The sequence below is a fragment of the Telopea speciosissima genome, chromosome 1, assembly GCF_018873765.1.
Source record: "Telopea speciosissima isolate NSW1024214 ecotype Mountain lineage chromosome 1, Tspe_v1, whole genome shotgun sequence".
Lineage (NCBI taxonomy): Eukaryota > Viridiplantae > Streptophyta > Magnoliopsida > Proteales > Proteaceae > Telopea > Telopea speciosissima.
The window spans coordinates 65,919,949-65,935,771 of NC_057916.1; the positions used below are offsets into that span (position 1 = coordinate 65,919,949).

The window sequence follows — 15,823 nt, forward strand, 5'->3', positions numbered from 1 at the left end:
TCGTTGGTAAGCCTGTTAGAACTGTTGAACCGTAGGGGTATTTTGGACCCTCTTTATGTTTCTTTTATTTTTCTGTTATGTGGGCTTTAGTCCCACATTGCTTATTGTATTTCTGTCCTCTATTCTCAAGGATATAAATAAAGAGCTTGGGGTGATCATTCATCATCCAAGCCTTACTCTAATTCTCAATCTGTTAACATGGCATCAGAGCAGGTTTTGAATTAGGGTCCTCTACCTTCTATTTTCAGCTCCTTCTTCCTCTTCTCTCTCTCTCTCTCTCGATCGCCTATTCTCTTCTCTTTTACAGGCCCTTGCCTTTTGTTGGTTGGGCCTTGTATTTGGTTTGAGATTGTATGTTCTCTCGCCCCCCCCTCTTTCTCTCCTTTGCTAATGAATTTTTATTCATCCCCCAAAAAAAAGGTAAAAAAAATAGAGAAAAAAACGGAAAACAAACAGTACGGGTTTTAAACGTTTATATTTCAAAAAAACAGAACAAAAAAAGGGCAATATTCTCATATAAATTGAGGAATTTTTATTTGAAATACATGCTTCAAATGTTGAAAACAATTGTAACATCCAAAATTAATCCATATATATTTCACAACCCATTGTAAGTTCCAAGACATGTTATCTAATATCATCCAAATCATATCATCCAATATCAATTCCCAATTCATACACCATAATGTCCAAAGTTGAGCAATGTGGCTTGGCTATGGTGATGCTCATTGTTGTCAACACAGCCAACACACTCATGGAGTGATGCATGTTTAGTTGGAGTTGGGAGTCATTGCTTTAGAAACCCTTTTCAATAGATGCATCAGTTCTTAGCTCAATTTTGGGGGTCCATGCATTGACCTTGAGTCGAAGGTGATATTATGAGAAATGTAGCCCTTCAAGTCATTTTTACATTGGTGAAAGAATCAGGTTGATCAGAGATCGGGAGAGAGAGATATGATCAGTTAAGTAGGCTATTGTACAAGTCCAAGCTCTTAAAAAAATGCCCCCCCCCCCCAAAAAAAAAAGAAAGGGGAACTTGTTTTAAACACGTTTAAAACGGGAATGCTTGTTGTTTGCTGTTTTTTCCCGTATGTTTCCCATACGGTTTAAAACGGTAAAAAACGGACGTGTTAAACACGTTTTTGCTAGCTAGGGTAGAGACTAATGAAATAACCATGGAGCCAATACCTAACCAATCTTATTGCATACTAAAAGAGTTCAGAGATTTGATGCCCTTGGAGTTACCAAAACACCTCCCCCCCCCCCGAAGGACCATAGACAATGAAATTGAGCTCCTCCCTGAGACAAAGCCACCTGCAAAGGGTCCCTACAGTATTGCACCACTTGAATTGACTGAACTTCATAACAAATTGGATGGGTTACTTGAAGCAGGCTTCATTCGACCCTCCAAAGCACTGTATGGGGCCCCAGTGCTCTTCCAATGTAAGCATGATGAGAGTTTAACGTTATGCATTGACTACAGGCCATGGAACAAGATCTCGGTCGGTTTCGACCGAGATTTCCGAGATATCTTGGTTTCGAGGAAAACCGAGACGAAACCTGCATGTATTTTAAAAAGTTCAAAGTTTCGACCAGTTTTGACTAGTTTCGGTCAAGATGATGGTAATTCGCAAATTTCAACACTTATGCCCATCAAAACGTGGGGAAACCTGACTCGAAACCAGTACAGACACTTATTTATGCCAGAAACCAGGATAGACGCTTATTTATGCCTAATATCATTTAAGTAACAAGGTACTAAAACTTGGGTCTCGGTACCAACTCGGCCCTTGGAAAAACCGAGTCGAGTCTGCTCCAACATCGCACATCACCATGGTGGAAGATGATGGATTCAGTTTTGTTCCACCTGTCAAGTTCTACTGGCTGCCTCCTCGCTACAGCCACTGCAAGATTTTTGGACAACTTACCTCCGACTGTGCTGCCACTGCTCTTTTATCCCTGGTAGCGTTTGAGACTCCACAGAACTCTTCTCCAGTTGATATTCCTTTGTCATCTTCAGCTCTATCTCCATCGGTGGCACCTGTGAAAACATCTACCTCCCCTGTTACTGCAACTGCTCATCCTCGCCCTCAGATAGAAGTTGTGACTAAATTGCAGAGCCGTGGAAGATCAGCATCCCGTCATCGCCACAACAATAAGCAACACCACCGTCGTGCCATGCCGCAATCCTTTTGGTGGAGCCCTCGATAGCGCTGCTGCTCCTGAAGCCCTGCACCCTACCGTGCCAGGCTCCCAGTCACCTGACCATGTCAACTCCGTTGGAAGAAGCCCAGGACTGCCTGGAAAAGACTGTACCCAGCTGCCTGCTCTCCTAGACCAGTCGCTATTGTCGCCTCTTCAACCTCGTTCAGAAGATCTGCCTAGGCTTGGTATCTCCATCGCATCTCCAACCTTGCCGGATTTGGATTATTGCAGGCCTGAAAGTGTCCCTGCAAGTGAACTGGACAGAGCCCTTTGCCATTCGCAAGCAAGCATCTCGGCCCTTGAGCCAAGCTTTGACCCCTCCCCTCTTTGTCGGCTTTTAAACCCCCCACCCCTGTTTTTTCTAAATTTACTTCTTTTAGGCCATTTAAACACAATCAGATTTTGCAAAAACAAAGTCCAAATATGAGTTTCAATTCGGACAGGTTGGTAGGCGATGATGTACTAAAATACCCTACTCTACACATAATTTAGTAATAGAAAGGAAGCAAAACATTCAATTAATAGCTAAACAACTTAAATAAGAATAAAAAATGTTAAAGTGATACATCAAACTGTTTAACAGTGTTACAACTATCATCACATAAAATGACTTTGAATCAAGTATTCAGTCCCCACTAGTGTCAACTAGTCTTCCCATGACATAGTGTTGCTGTAATGTTGCATTTAGTCCTCCACAATAAGCATATAAGAGTTCTGTCGAGTTAGGTAAGTAAATACATAATAGATGGGTCATTTTCATGGGTAAACCCGAGATCCGAGATCTCACCGAGATATGTCGAGTTCTGTCAAATTAGGTAAGTAAATACATAGTAGAAGGGTCATTTCCATGGGTCAACCCGAGATCTCGTCGAGAGATTGTACTTTATGTACCGTATGCGATCTCGTCTCGGTTTCTCAGAAAATCGAGACGAGAGCCGAGATTTCGCCGAGTCGAGACGAGTTTTAGAACTATGAACATTTACTTAAGATATTTTTATAAATAAGCAAATACCCCCTATTTGAATCCAATAAAAATAGTTAAAAAATCAAATTCCTAAAGGATAAAAAGTCAACCCCCCAGTTCAAGAACAAAAACTAGATTTTCGGTGGTAGGTGCAATTTTCAACTTTCTAATGCTGGGGTTTTTCTCAAATCTATAAATTCCATAAATCTTAATATGGTAAAACATTGCTAAAAACCAAAAGTGCGGTAAAATATTCATTTGTTTTGGTGTCTAAAAAATTATTTTCATTCAGAGCCATTTTGGTAGCATTCTTGTACACCAAATTAACTTTGACCGGAACATAACTTGTTCAATATAAATCAGAATTAAGCAAGCTTGGATTTGTTGGAAAGCTTTGTCGAATCTTCTTGCATGTTAGGAAACCAATGCCTTAAGTTAGGCCACTCACAGCGCTTTCTCTTCTTTCTTATTCATCATTACCCAACACTTTTTAAGGTAAAGAGAAAGGTGACGGTGTTGCATTTACGGAAACGAGCGTATGTGTTCCCATTCAACTAGGTAGGTTCGAATCATAAAATAGGAAATTGTTGGTTTTTCGGGCAAGGAAAGAGAGAATCATTTACCTGGCGTATCTGTCTTGTCTGCCCAACCGCCTGGACAATTAGACATCCAACCCGTAATCACAACAACCCAATTGCAAGAGCGGCGCTCTACCAACTGAGCTATATTTCCCCGAGCAAAGTGGAGCATGCATGAAGGAGTCAGATGCTTCTTCTATTCTTTTCCCTGGCGCAGTTGGGTCATCTTGGACTTGAACCAGAGACCTCGCCCGTGAAGTAAATCATCGCACCTATGATCCAACCAATTGGGAGAGAATCAATAGATTCTTTTTCGGGAGCGATTTATCCTTCCCGAACGCAGCATACAACTCTCCATTGTACTATGCTCTCCAAGTGTGTTTGTTACCCCCCTTCTTCCTTACCATGGCAAGTCTTTGTGAAATAACTCCGATGAGAAGAAAAAAGAAGGCGTTAATTAAGAGACCCTCCTGGCCCAACCCTACACACTCTAAGCTTTTTTTTCAAACCTATTTATACCAAGCATTCTTCTTATGGCTAGATCCAACCTCCTAGTCCCTGCGGAAAGGAAAAAGAATTTCACATTCTTCCTTTCAGGAAGGGAGGCTTGTAAGGAAAGAACAAGCCCATACATAAAAGCCAAAAGAAAGAAAGATTGGCAAGCGATCATCGCTCTTCCATTAGGCGATCTTGGCTAGCAGTGAAAACAAGATAGTCCAGGAAAGCAAGCAAGGAATAAAGCACACCCATCTTGCTGCATTCTCTAGTAGTTCTAGCAGCTCTGGAAGCCGGAGGCTTCTGCCGGGTATTTCTCTTTTTAGCCCCACTTAATGATGGGAGTGAAAGCAAACCATGCTTGGGGGTTGCCTTTGTGCCTTGAAATCACCAAAGCTTTCCAACAAATCTAAGATTGCTTAAATCTGATTTATATTGAAGGAGTTATGTTTCGGTTAAAGATAATTTGCTGTGCGCGAATGCTGCCAAAAATGGCTCTAAATGAAAATAATTTTTTAGACACCAAACAAATGAATATTTTACCTCACTTTTGGTTTTAACCAATGTTTTACCATATTAAGATTTATGGAATTTATAGATTTGAGAAAAACCCCAGCATTAGAAATTTGAAAATTGCACCTACAGCCGAAAATCTAGTTTTTATTCTTGAATTAGGGGGATGATTTTTTATCCTTTAGGAATTTGATTTGTTAACTATTTTTATTGGATTCAAATAGTGGGGTATTTGCTTATTTATGAATAATATTTTAAGTAAAAACCATTTACTCAAATGATATTAGTCATAAATAAGTGTCTGTCCTGGTTTTCAGCCAATGTCCAAGAACAATATACACTATCAAACTTGGATAAAAAACCGTAAGTACCATTTTGAGCGTTTTTTGTGTGAAAATAGTTCATGCATTGTGTTTAGAATGTCAAAAATAGGCTGTATACAAAAAATCAGATCAAAAAAAGCATTTCTGAGCCTCGAAACCACCGACTCGAGTTGGCTGCAAAAAAATCACTGGTTTTGACCAAGTTTCAACCATATCTCGGTTTCTGGCTGGTCGAAACCCGAGATCTTGAACCTTGCTACAGGGCTGTCAGCAAAGTCACCATTCGGAACAAATACCCTATACCTTTGATCGCTGACTTGTTTGATCAACTTGGAGGGGCCAAATACTTCATCAAGCTTGACTTGAGGTTGGGGTAGCATCAAGTCCATGTTGCAAAGGGTGACGAGCCTAAGACCACCTATGTCACAAGATATGGTGCCTTCGAGTTTCTAGTCATGCCATTCGGTTTAACCAATGTAATAGCAACGTTTTGTACACTAATGAATCAGATTTTCCATGATTGTCTTGACAGGTTTGTGGTGGTGTGTCTTGATGACATCGTGGAATACAGCTCAACCATAGAAGAACATATTAAATACCTCAAAAGGGTCATTCAGCTGCTTCGGGACAATCATCTATATGTAAAGAAGGATAAGTGCTTGTTTTCCCAACAACGCATTGGGTTCATAGGGCACGTGATCAATGATGGACAGGTGTGGATGGACACAACCAAGATTAAGGCCATCCAAGAGTGGAAGGTCCCAACCAATGTTCATGAGTTGCGGTCTTTCCTAGGATTAGTGAACTCTGGAAAGGCTGCCCCATTGACAGCTATGCTGTAGAAAGATAAGTTGTGGGTATGGACTGATCCAAGTGCCCGAGCCTTTGAAGAACTACAGCTTGTCGTCACCTGTGAACCAATGCTTGGACTCCTGATGTAGATTTATCACCAAACTGGGCTTCTTGGCTTCTTGGCTTCTAGTTGGATCCCTTCCAATCTAGAACTACATTAACTCCCCAATGCGACTAAGCCTTTTGAGGTGCAGACTGATGCCTTACACTATGCCATCGGTGGAGTATCGGTGCAAGAAGAACACCCCATAGCCTTAGAGAGACGAAAATTGTCTGAGACCTAGCGACGCTACACGGCTCAAGAGAAGGAGCTATTAGTGGTGGTACATTGCCTTCAAGTGTAGAGACAATACTTTCTTGTGTCCTCTTTTGTGGTAAAGATTGACAATGTAGCACTGTCTCATTTTATGACCCAACAGAAGCTGACTCACAAACAGGCGTACTGGCAAGAATTCCTATGAGTTTGACATGTCCGTGGAGTACAAACCTGACTAAATGAATAATGTTGCAGATGCCCTTAGTCGCAACGCTTAACTTACAACACTACAGCAAAAGACAAGGTGGTATACGAGTCATGCAGGCACAAACTTGTTGGATAAGATCAAGGAAGAGCTACAAACCAATACCCAAGCTCAAACCCTTTGGGCCCTAATAAAAGCTGGAGGAACCAAATGGATTTGGGAAGGGATGGACTTCTCTACACCAAAGTAAGCCGTCTTTATATTCCATGTTCAGGGAACTTAAGGAAGGAGCTGATCAAGGAATGCCATGACATTCCATGGACCAGACATCCTGGTTAGCGCCACACATTTGCCTTGTTAGAGAAAGCATACTACTGGCCCCGCATGAGAGATGATGTGATGGATTATGTCAAGACTTGCTTGGTGTTCCAACAAGACAAGGTTGAGAGAAATAAACCCCTGGGTCTTTTGGAACCATTGCAATACCCCAAAGACCTTGGGAAAGTCTCTTACTTTACTTCATTTGTTCCATACCAAAAGTGGGGGAGTACAGATCTGTGCTTTTAGTGGTAGACAAATTTTCGATGGTTTCCCCTGCTCCTACCCACTCAACTGAGGAGACGACATACCTGTTTATGAAGAATGTGGTCCAAGTATTGGGGCATCCCTCAAAATATTGTGAGTGACAGAGATCCAAGGTTTACTGCAAAGTTTTGGTCTAAACTATTCAAACTCTTAGGATCTCAGCTAGACTTCACATCCAGTGGCCACCCCCAAATAGAGGGCCAAACGGAGCAGTTCAATGCCCTCCTCGAAGACTACTTACGACACTTCGAGCAAGCCAATCAGAAGATCTGGGTGAACTTGTTAGACGTTGCACAATTTTGTTTCAACCTATAGCAGAGCTCCGCAGTCACAAAAGTCCTTTTGAGCTTGTCAATGGCCAACAACCATTGGCGCCACACATGTTGGCTGTTGGTTACAAAGGAAGCAACCCTGTAGCTCATCGATTTATGAAACATTGGAATGACAATGTTGAAATGACTAGGGCCTACCTTGATAGGGCCGCTTACCGCATTAAGAAGTGGGCTGATAAGAAAAGGATACCTGACAGGTTCAACACTGGTGATATGGTTCTTGAAAAACTTCGTCCAGAGCTACTAAAGCTGCTTCGGGGCACACATGAGAAGTTAGTACATCGCTACGAAGGTCCCTTTCCCATCATCAAACTGGTCGGCAAAGTCTCGTATCGACTACAATTCCCCACATAGCTCAAGCAACTTCATCCAGTCTTCCATGCTAGTTGTTTAAAGCCATACCATGTTGATCTAGATGACCCAACTCGAAACAGTTCAAAGCGCCCACCAGCAGTTGTGAAGTTTTCCCCAACAAGAGAAGTCGACTACATTGTAGCTAAGCGTCAGATGTAGGTTCTACCCAACAAGCCTTCACTAATGAAGTATCTAGTCAAATGGAAGGGCCTACCAAAGTCAGAAGCAAGTTGGGAGCTAGCATCATCCTTACTAGTCTTCCCCGACAGGATCGAAGAGTACCTTGAAGAGGAGTTGACGAGGGTGTCAACATTCCAAGCGGGGGAGAATGTCACGATCGTTTTGTCCAACACTGTTCATATGGCCTATTGTTGTGGCATAGGTGGGGCTCGAGAGCTAGCCATGGCATGGGGGTGATGTCTAATGGTATTTTTGTTATTAAATTGCAACGAGTATGATTTTTCAGGGGGGATCATGTCTCCTTCTAGAAATCCCTAAAGAGCTTACAAGTTACCTTGTAGGGGAGTGACAGGTTGTCAAGGAGTGTCTTTGGTTGCCTGCCCCTATGCTGGTGGCCTAAGGATCATTGTCCTACTACACACTTCGCCTGGTGATCCCCTTTAGAGAGCTAGGTTATAATGCTTTGCTTCAGTGAATGAAAGTGCTTTGATTTCCTTCCATCTGTGTGACTTTGCTTTGCTTCCCTCTTTTCCTTTTTGTGGCTTGTTTAGGCTTACTCTTAGCCATCGTGTGCTAGTGAGTGCCGCACAGACACCCAATTGAGTAGGTCTGTGACAATACAGATGACTCAAACAAAAAATATATATATTAAGATAGCAGAGATCACTACACCAATGATCCATTCCCATCCCAGATCACAGTTCCAGAATGATACCAATCCAGATTGGGCAATTTAGACGATCCGATACCGATCTATAAAACCTTGTTCTACCCAGGGTTGACGTTCAAAATTTTGGAGGGTTTGGTTCTCACTAGCAAGAATTCAATATGAGTATATCATATGAAAGGTCAAGTTCTAATGTTTTATTAAACATGAACAAGGAAAGAGATTCATCTATAATTGTCACTGACTCACGGTAATATTGGATCATAACTTGCTAGCCAGACGAAATTTTTTCCACCTTCAATGATTTTCAATGCATGCAATTAATCCTTTGTCATTTCCAGAATTTAGTAATTTGGTATCAAAGCTAAAAACTGGAGCAGAAAGTACGAAAGTGAACTTGATGTAGGCAACTATGTTCAGCATAAATACACCATATGACAGTAGTTCTAAGCTACGTGACCACCCTTTCTTGAGAACCACTTGGTCACTCTCTTGCTCCCATAAGCAAACTATAGCAGAACAAAAGAACAGTCAATGGTGTGAACACAACTAAAGAAATCCAAGTGAGGCACACAAATAGAGCAGAGCCCATAACTGCAGGGGCAAGGGATCCTTGAATATCTATGCTCATGATTTCACATATTGGACATGGTTGGATTTTATCTTATCATGTTCAAGAGCCCAAATTGGCATGTTCTGAGTTTGGGTACAGATATTGTAGACTCGAACAACAGCTTCTGTGAGTAGAAATGCAATCACCATCGATTGATTCATAATATACATCAACCCTTGTCTTTAGAAAAGATATAAGGTTTTCTTCCTGCTTCCTAATTGGCTTTTCTTTTATTTTTTAAAATGTTTTTTAGGGGTTTCTCTGCCCACAAAAAAATGACAAGAAATGTAGAACAAAAAGATCACCCACGTCAAGTAGCAATGAAACAACGAGTTCAATCCGTTTCAAGCTCTACACATACCGTCTTCAAGGAACTGCGTCGATATTCATGCAATGGAAGCAACAAGGAACAGGGATATAAGAAAGTGGAAACAGAGATAAGTTTGCATACATTCAAACCTCAACTCGTCCGGATGAACAGATATCAACTGGCTACCACCACCCATGATTGCAGCGAGATCGAGATTGATGACGAATCCACATCAACCCTTAGAATCACCAAAAAACTATCATAGAAATGCCAAAATTCCGAAACCTTAAACAAATGACTATCTCTAGGGACGACTTTCTGAGACAACCAAAAGACACAAGCAGGACATTTACGGAAATTAAGGAACAAACAACACTCACAGAAATTTGTGGCAGAAGAAGAGTTTCCATTGGAATGCGGTGGAACTAGTGGTAAGAAATGAAATGTTGCTCGGTCCAAATACTACTAATCGAACAATGCGCCCGCGGAAGTCGGTTTCCATGTCTGATTTCTTCAGAAATAGAAGGAAATTTCACCATCCGAATCGATGGGAGAGGAGAGGAGTACTTCCTTGTGGCGGTGTAGCTCTCATTTCAAACTTCATTGTCCTTCACACGAGCCGCGAAAAGGATGCGAGCGTGACTGTTTTGATTACACAAACTACAAAGGTTCCGCAGAAGGGTGCGAGGAATGAACACGTGTTGGACATTATGAGTTATGACGCAAGTACTGCAATAGCTGACCGTTCGGATACAGTTTATTGGCATAAATACCCCTACATACTTTCATCCATCACCCAACATAAAAAGCTGGTGTCATCAACAAAGTGGAATTCAGCATAATAAAGTAAAATGGAAGGAAGGATGCAACTCAGAGGAAAGAGCGACAACCCAAAAAGAAAGGAAATGTCTCCCAAAAAAAAAAAAAAAAAAGAAAAACCTAGGAAATCTCAGCTGAATGGGAACGGCTACATGGATCATTACCATAAAAAAGATTCTTAACCAAGTATGACATCGGTTAAAATCTTTTGGAAGGCAAGGATAGCTTTATTCACATCGGTAGCATATTTCTACATAGGTCTTACCCAAAAAGGATTGGGTTATTTTGATAAATACATTCAACCAACCACAATCCTTTTACCAATTAACATCTTAGAAGATTTTACAAAACCTTTATCACTTAATTTGGAATTTCGATTCCATTACTTTGCATTGGATTTTGAAGCAGAATTAGACACAGATTTGAAGTAGCCAGCGAACTTACTTGATGTTTTCTCCTTTTTTTTGGGGCCCTAGGTCAAGAGAGCTGAAAGCCACTTTCTCGATCCGAGAAATGCATTGTTGGAACTGGGTTGAAATGCCAAGCAGCTTTAGATTCGGGGGGATTCTGCTATAGCAGAACGTGAGGGAAAGATCACTTATAACGATACTGATGGGATGGATCTCACCTCGAAAGGTAAATCAATTGGATTAGGCGGTGAGTTAGAGTTCCTAAACGACGAGAACTAAACAAAAAGCCTAGTTGGTGTAGCAAACCCAATTTAGCTGAGATTTTTCTATCTTGTTGGGTTGTGCCTCTTTCTTCCTACCTTTATCATTCATCTTCCATTTGTCTTTATCTTTCATCCTTCATTTGTCAATTACCTCTTTCATCTTTCTTTTGTCTTTTTTTTCTATTTTGTTTTGTTTGGACCCATGTAGCCAGCCCCAGTAGGTTAGAATAATGCTGAGTTTGTTGTTATTTGTTTTTATTGTTGTAGGAAAACAGGTTTTTTCAACTCGATATACCCTCTTCAAAATCTGATGAGTCAAGCGAGTCCAATCTAATCAAGACAAATCCTGTCATTTTCTCATATTTGATCTCTAAGGGTTATCTTTGATGAATGGTCAAGATCAGGCTATATTCACTTATGGATTTCATGTTGATTGGGTCTGTTTTGTGTTGAAACTACACAATTGACGGTTTATTGAATGGCTTCCCCTTTTCTATTTCTCAACCTTCTAAGGGTCTTCGACAAGGGAACCCTCTCTCCTCTTACCTTTTTTTTTGTTTTGTGTGCTTTTGTAAGTACTCTCTTCCCAACTTTCCTTACCCTATGTGTAAAAATGTATCCGTGGTATTAAGCCTGCTTGGCAGAGCTACTTCACAAGAATCTCAGGTTTTTCAACAGATCCTTGACACTAATTGCTCATTCTTGGTCCAAGCTCTTAATTTGCACAAAACTAAGACTCACTATTTGCAAATTAAAGAAATCTGGAGGTCTCAATCTTAAGCAATCCTTGTTCATGAATCAAGCACTGGTCACTAAAAAGGCATGACAGTGGCTCGTATTATGAATGCTAAATACTTTTCGGACATTGATTTTATTTATGTGGTTTCTTCTTCTAGAGTTCATGGGGATGGAATTCTCTTATTTGGGCTCGTCCAATCCTTATTAAAGGGCTCCATATCAGAATTAGCCATGGTGATCTGTAAACCCATGGACTAATCCATGGATTCTGAGACACCAACCTTCTCTTGCCCCTTTCCCTCTTCCTCCTGAAACTCCTCTTTTGGTGGCTGATTCGATCGACAATGCCACTAGCTTGGACTTGACATGTATGGCTTAGCCTGTTGGAGTTTATTACACGCATCCTCTATTGTCAAATCCATTTGAGAAAATGACCTCCAATATACTTTAACTGCCTGAGTGTCCGCTTAGCCTGTCGGAGTTCACTGAACACCCAAATCAATACTTACCTATCCCTTAAAAATTAAAAGTTGATCATGGCTTTGGGACAATACCCATATGCAAGGGCCAACATGCCCTACCCACCTTCTTGATCTGTTACGCTATTCATAGTTTTCTATAAAATAATCTCTAAATTATTAGCTAATAGATTTAAAATGGATTTGGAAAAAAAATATTTTCCCTTTCCAAGCTACTTTTATTAAAGGTAGACAAATCATGGATAATTTTATAATTGCTCATGAAATATTTCCATTTCTTAGAAAATAGAAGGGGAAATGGGATTGGCTAACTTTAAAACTAGATACGTCTAAGGCATCTGATCATTTGGAATGTGGCTATTTAAGGGGAATCTTTGCATTCTAAAGTTTTAGTGTTAAATAGTGCAACATTATAAGTTATCTTGTTTCGTCCTATACATATTCTATAAAACTTGAAGATAGTTACTTCGAACTTATTAGCTATCTAGGGGAATTCGGCAAGGTTTCCCTCCTAGTCTATACCTTTTTATTTTTATAATGGATAGCTTTTCTTGACCTCTTAATGTTTATAGAGATATGGATTCATTTAGAGGTATTAAATTTATAGATTCTATCCTGAAATAACGCATACATTAATTGCAGATGATACATTTAGTTTTTGTTTTTTTTTGTAGAGCTCATAAGAATTATATTGTGATTATTCTTGATTTATTTCAAGACCTTTCGGGCCGAAAAATTAATTTTGAGAAAAGCAAGGTTATAGATACCACAACCTCCGAATGCGGGTTTCTCCGCCTTGTGGGTGGGATCCGTTGGTTCCCGTGGTTCCTTGGCAACAGAGAAATGGATTCATAAGGTTTTAGTTTATTAAAAATTGGGGGTTTGGGATCATGTTTCATACATTAAAAAAAAAAATGGAGTCGCCACCTAGGGTTAGGATCTCATGGGTGTAGCCCCATCCGGGATAGGTAGAAAGGGCTACATGATTTCATATGGTCTGGTCAGAGAATGGGTAAGTGGTCAGATTACGAGAGTGGGAAGGTATTAGCACTCCATCTCGCCTGCTCAGACCGATTTTTCTACTAGATGCCAGATGTCGAATATTCTCCATTGATGACGTATCTTATGCTAACATGTAAAGCTAGAATGATATGCATCAATTTCATGAAATGTCACTTAAACATTAAAAAAAATTTACATGCATCCTAACATGACCCACTTTAATAAATCAAAACTATGTTAGAATGAACTATTCTAGCTGATATATACACTAATACAAAGTACTTTAATGATCTACATTGTGCTAAAGTGAAGAAAATTACGAAAAATATACCTTCATACCAATAATACAGAAAATACGGAATAGTGGTTGTCTCCCAACTCAAGTGGAGACGGGAGATCGGCTCACCTCCTGTTTATCAGACAGAATGAGAGCTATATGAGATAGATTTTGTTACTTAGACTTTTAGGCAGAATAACAGCTAAACATGGTGTCTTCATTACTTAGACTTTGGGCAAAGTAACAGTTGAGAATGAGACTTTCCTTACTCGGGTTTTGGATAGAGTAACAGCTAAAAATGAGATCTTTGCTACTTATATCTAAACAAAGTAACGGCTATATAAGATAGATGTAGGTAGGAAATGTGGAAAATGGAATTCCGAGTGATCGGGCTCATGGACGGAGTTACGGGAACCTAGTTCGAATATGAGAATAATTGAAACTTAAAGGGGGGGGGGGTTTGAAAAGGTGGAAAAATGGGGCTCACAAGGAGAAGAATGAAGGAGATAACATGTGGGGTCGTGCTTGGGCTCCCCTTTCAAATGGAGGAGGGCACCCCTATTAATAGGGGGACCCTGGTCATCCGTGGTGCCACAGGCAAGACCGCGGCACCGTGGAATTGCCTGTATGTTGACGCTCACGACACCGTGGATGTCCCCCTCTAGTTTGGCCTGGGTTTCGGCATTTTTGGTGATTTTGGGTTAGATTGGCTCCAAGGAGTGATGTCGATTATCGTTCATGTCCCATTATCATCATTGTCGGGAGGGGTGGCAATTTCCAACGTCTACGGTCCTTTTTAGTAAGTCTATATCTTTAGATATAAGATCATTTGTTTATAAAGTATTAGGTGTATGTGATATAAAACATAATTCGATATATTTGATACTCCGATTTTGATTGATAGGTCAAATTCTTAGTCTTTATCTTATTTAGTTAGTTAGTTGAGTTAAAAACATAATAAAAAAATTGGAAAATTTCTTTTTTTCACAAGTTGGTAGGGCAATTCCTATAAAATATGTCCTCGAATCAATTCCAGCTTATTTAATGTCATGCTTTCTTTTTCATGCTAATGTGTGTGAAACTCTATATGTTCTGCTTTTTGGATAGGGAAGCAAATGGTGGAAAGAAAATTTACACTTTTATCTTGGTTTTCGCTTTGTGTCACCAAAATTAATAGGAGGATTAAAGTTTCGTACTAGTTCATCCATAATCAATCTCTTATCATTAACTTAGCTTAGAGATTGTTATCTTCTCCTTCATCTCAATGGGCACAGGTTCTTATAAACTAGTATTTTTGGAATACTTTATTACTTGTTTCACCACTATCTCTTAATGGTTTGCTGACTTTCAAAACTTATCGCGTCATATTTATCTGCAAATAACAATAGGAATCATCATTTTTTAAGAAAATATGGAAAGTATTTGTGTAAACTCAAAGTCCACCCAAAGTTCAAGTTTTTTTTTTGGTGACTGCTTGGAAGGTTTTAATAGATGTAGTTACTACTAAGAAAAAATTGGCTCCATTTATTCAATTGGATCAAGAGGATCAGGATCGTCTACGGCCTGCTGCCTGTAGTAGCCTCCTAATGAGGCGCGGTGCAATGACCGCCTTACCCTTGTTCGGGCAAAAGGTGCTCGGGCAGGGGTAAGACAGTCATTGCACCTCACCTCATTAGGAGGCTGCTACGGCTGCTACGGGCAGGCAGGCCGTAGACGATCCAAATTCTTGGATCAAACTTGTGAGTTGCGTCATGTTGCTGATAAATCTGATTGACATGTCTTTCTTTCTTGTAAACTTTTTAAGTATGTGTGATTTACAGGGCCCTTGCGCATGAAAACTGAAGCTTTCCAAGGTAATTCTCTTCTCCTTAGTTTCAATTTTTCTTTTCATATAATGAATTTCATAGTTCTGAACGACATAGAATCTTTTCTATAGCTTCTATCACTTTTTATTTTATATGGATGGTACGTAATCAATTTAATTTTGGCCACTATTCTCCTAACCCCTTGGCTGTAGTTTCTAATGTTAATCGATGGGATCTTGGGCTAGAATTAGTGTATCAACTTCCTACTATCTCTTACCATTCTCTTACTAGGCCTTCTGGTTCTTTTGATGATTACTTAAGCTTTTAATCTCAAAATCATCCAATCTTGATTTTTAATGGCAGCTTTAGTCCATATAATGAAGAGGATGGATGAACTGCTTTAATACTATTTAATCATAAATTTATTTGGGATTATATGGATTATGACATAATGTAAGGTTCAACGCGCGTGCAAGACACTTTGTGGGTGTTGATAGTGCCTTCTGTGGGTTGATCCCTATTAGCGACTCAAATGAAACATGATGGAGGGGTGCGAGATGCACAATTTAAAAATAAAAGAAGTCACCAAGTTTTTGGG

At 40.0% G+C, this 15,823-nt stretch overlaps 1 protein-coding gene across 1 annotated transcript in view; it reads right to left on the reverse strand.

Annotated features, from left to right (window-relative positions):
• Window positions 1-10,032, reverse strand: part of LOC122648939 (vesicle-associated protein 2-1-like) — a 40,119-nt gene extending 30,087 nt beyond the window's left edge. The window contains exons 1-2 of the mRNA XM_043842262.1: window positions 9,813-10,032; window positions 9,574-9,688 (exon numbers count right to left, since the gene is read on the reverse strand). Coding sequence (XP_043698197.1) covers window positions 9,574-9,628 — 55 coding nt within the window. The 5' untranslated portion in view covers window positions 9,629-9,688; window positions 9,813-10,032. The remainder of the gene's footprint in view (window positions 1-9,573; window positions 9,689-9,812) is intronic.
• Window positions 10,033-15,823: the final 5,791 nt, after the last annotated feature.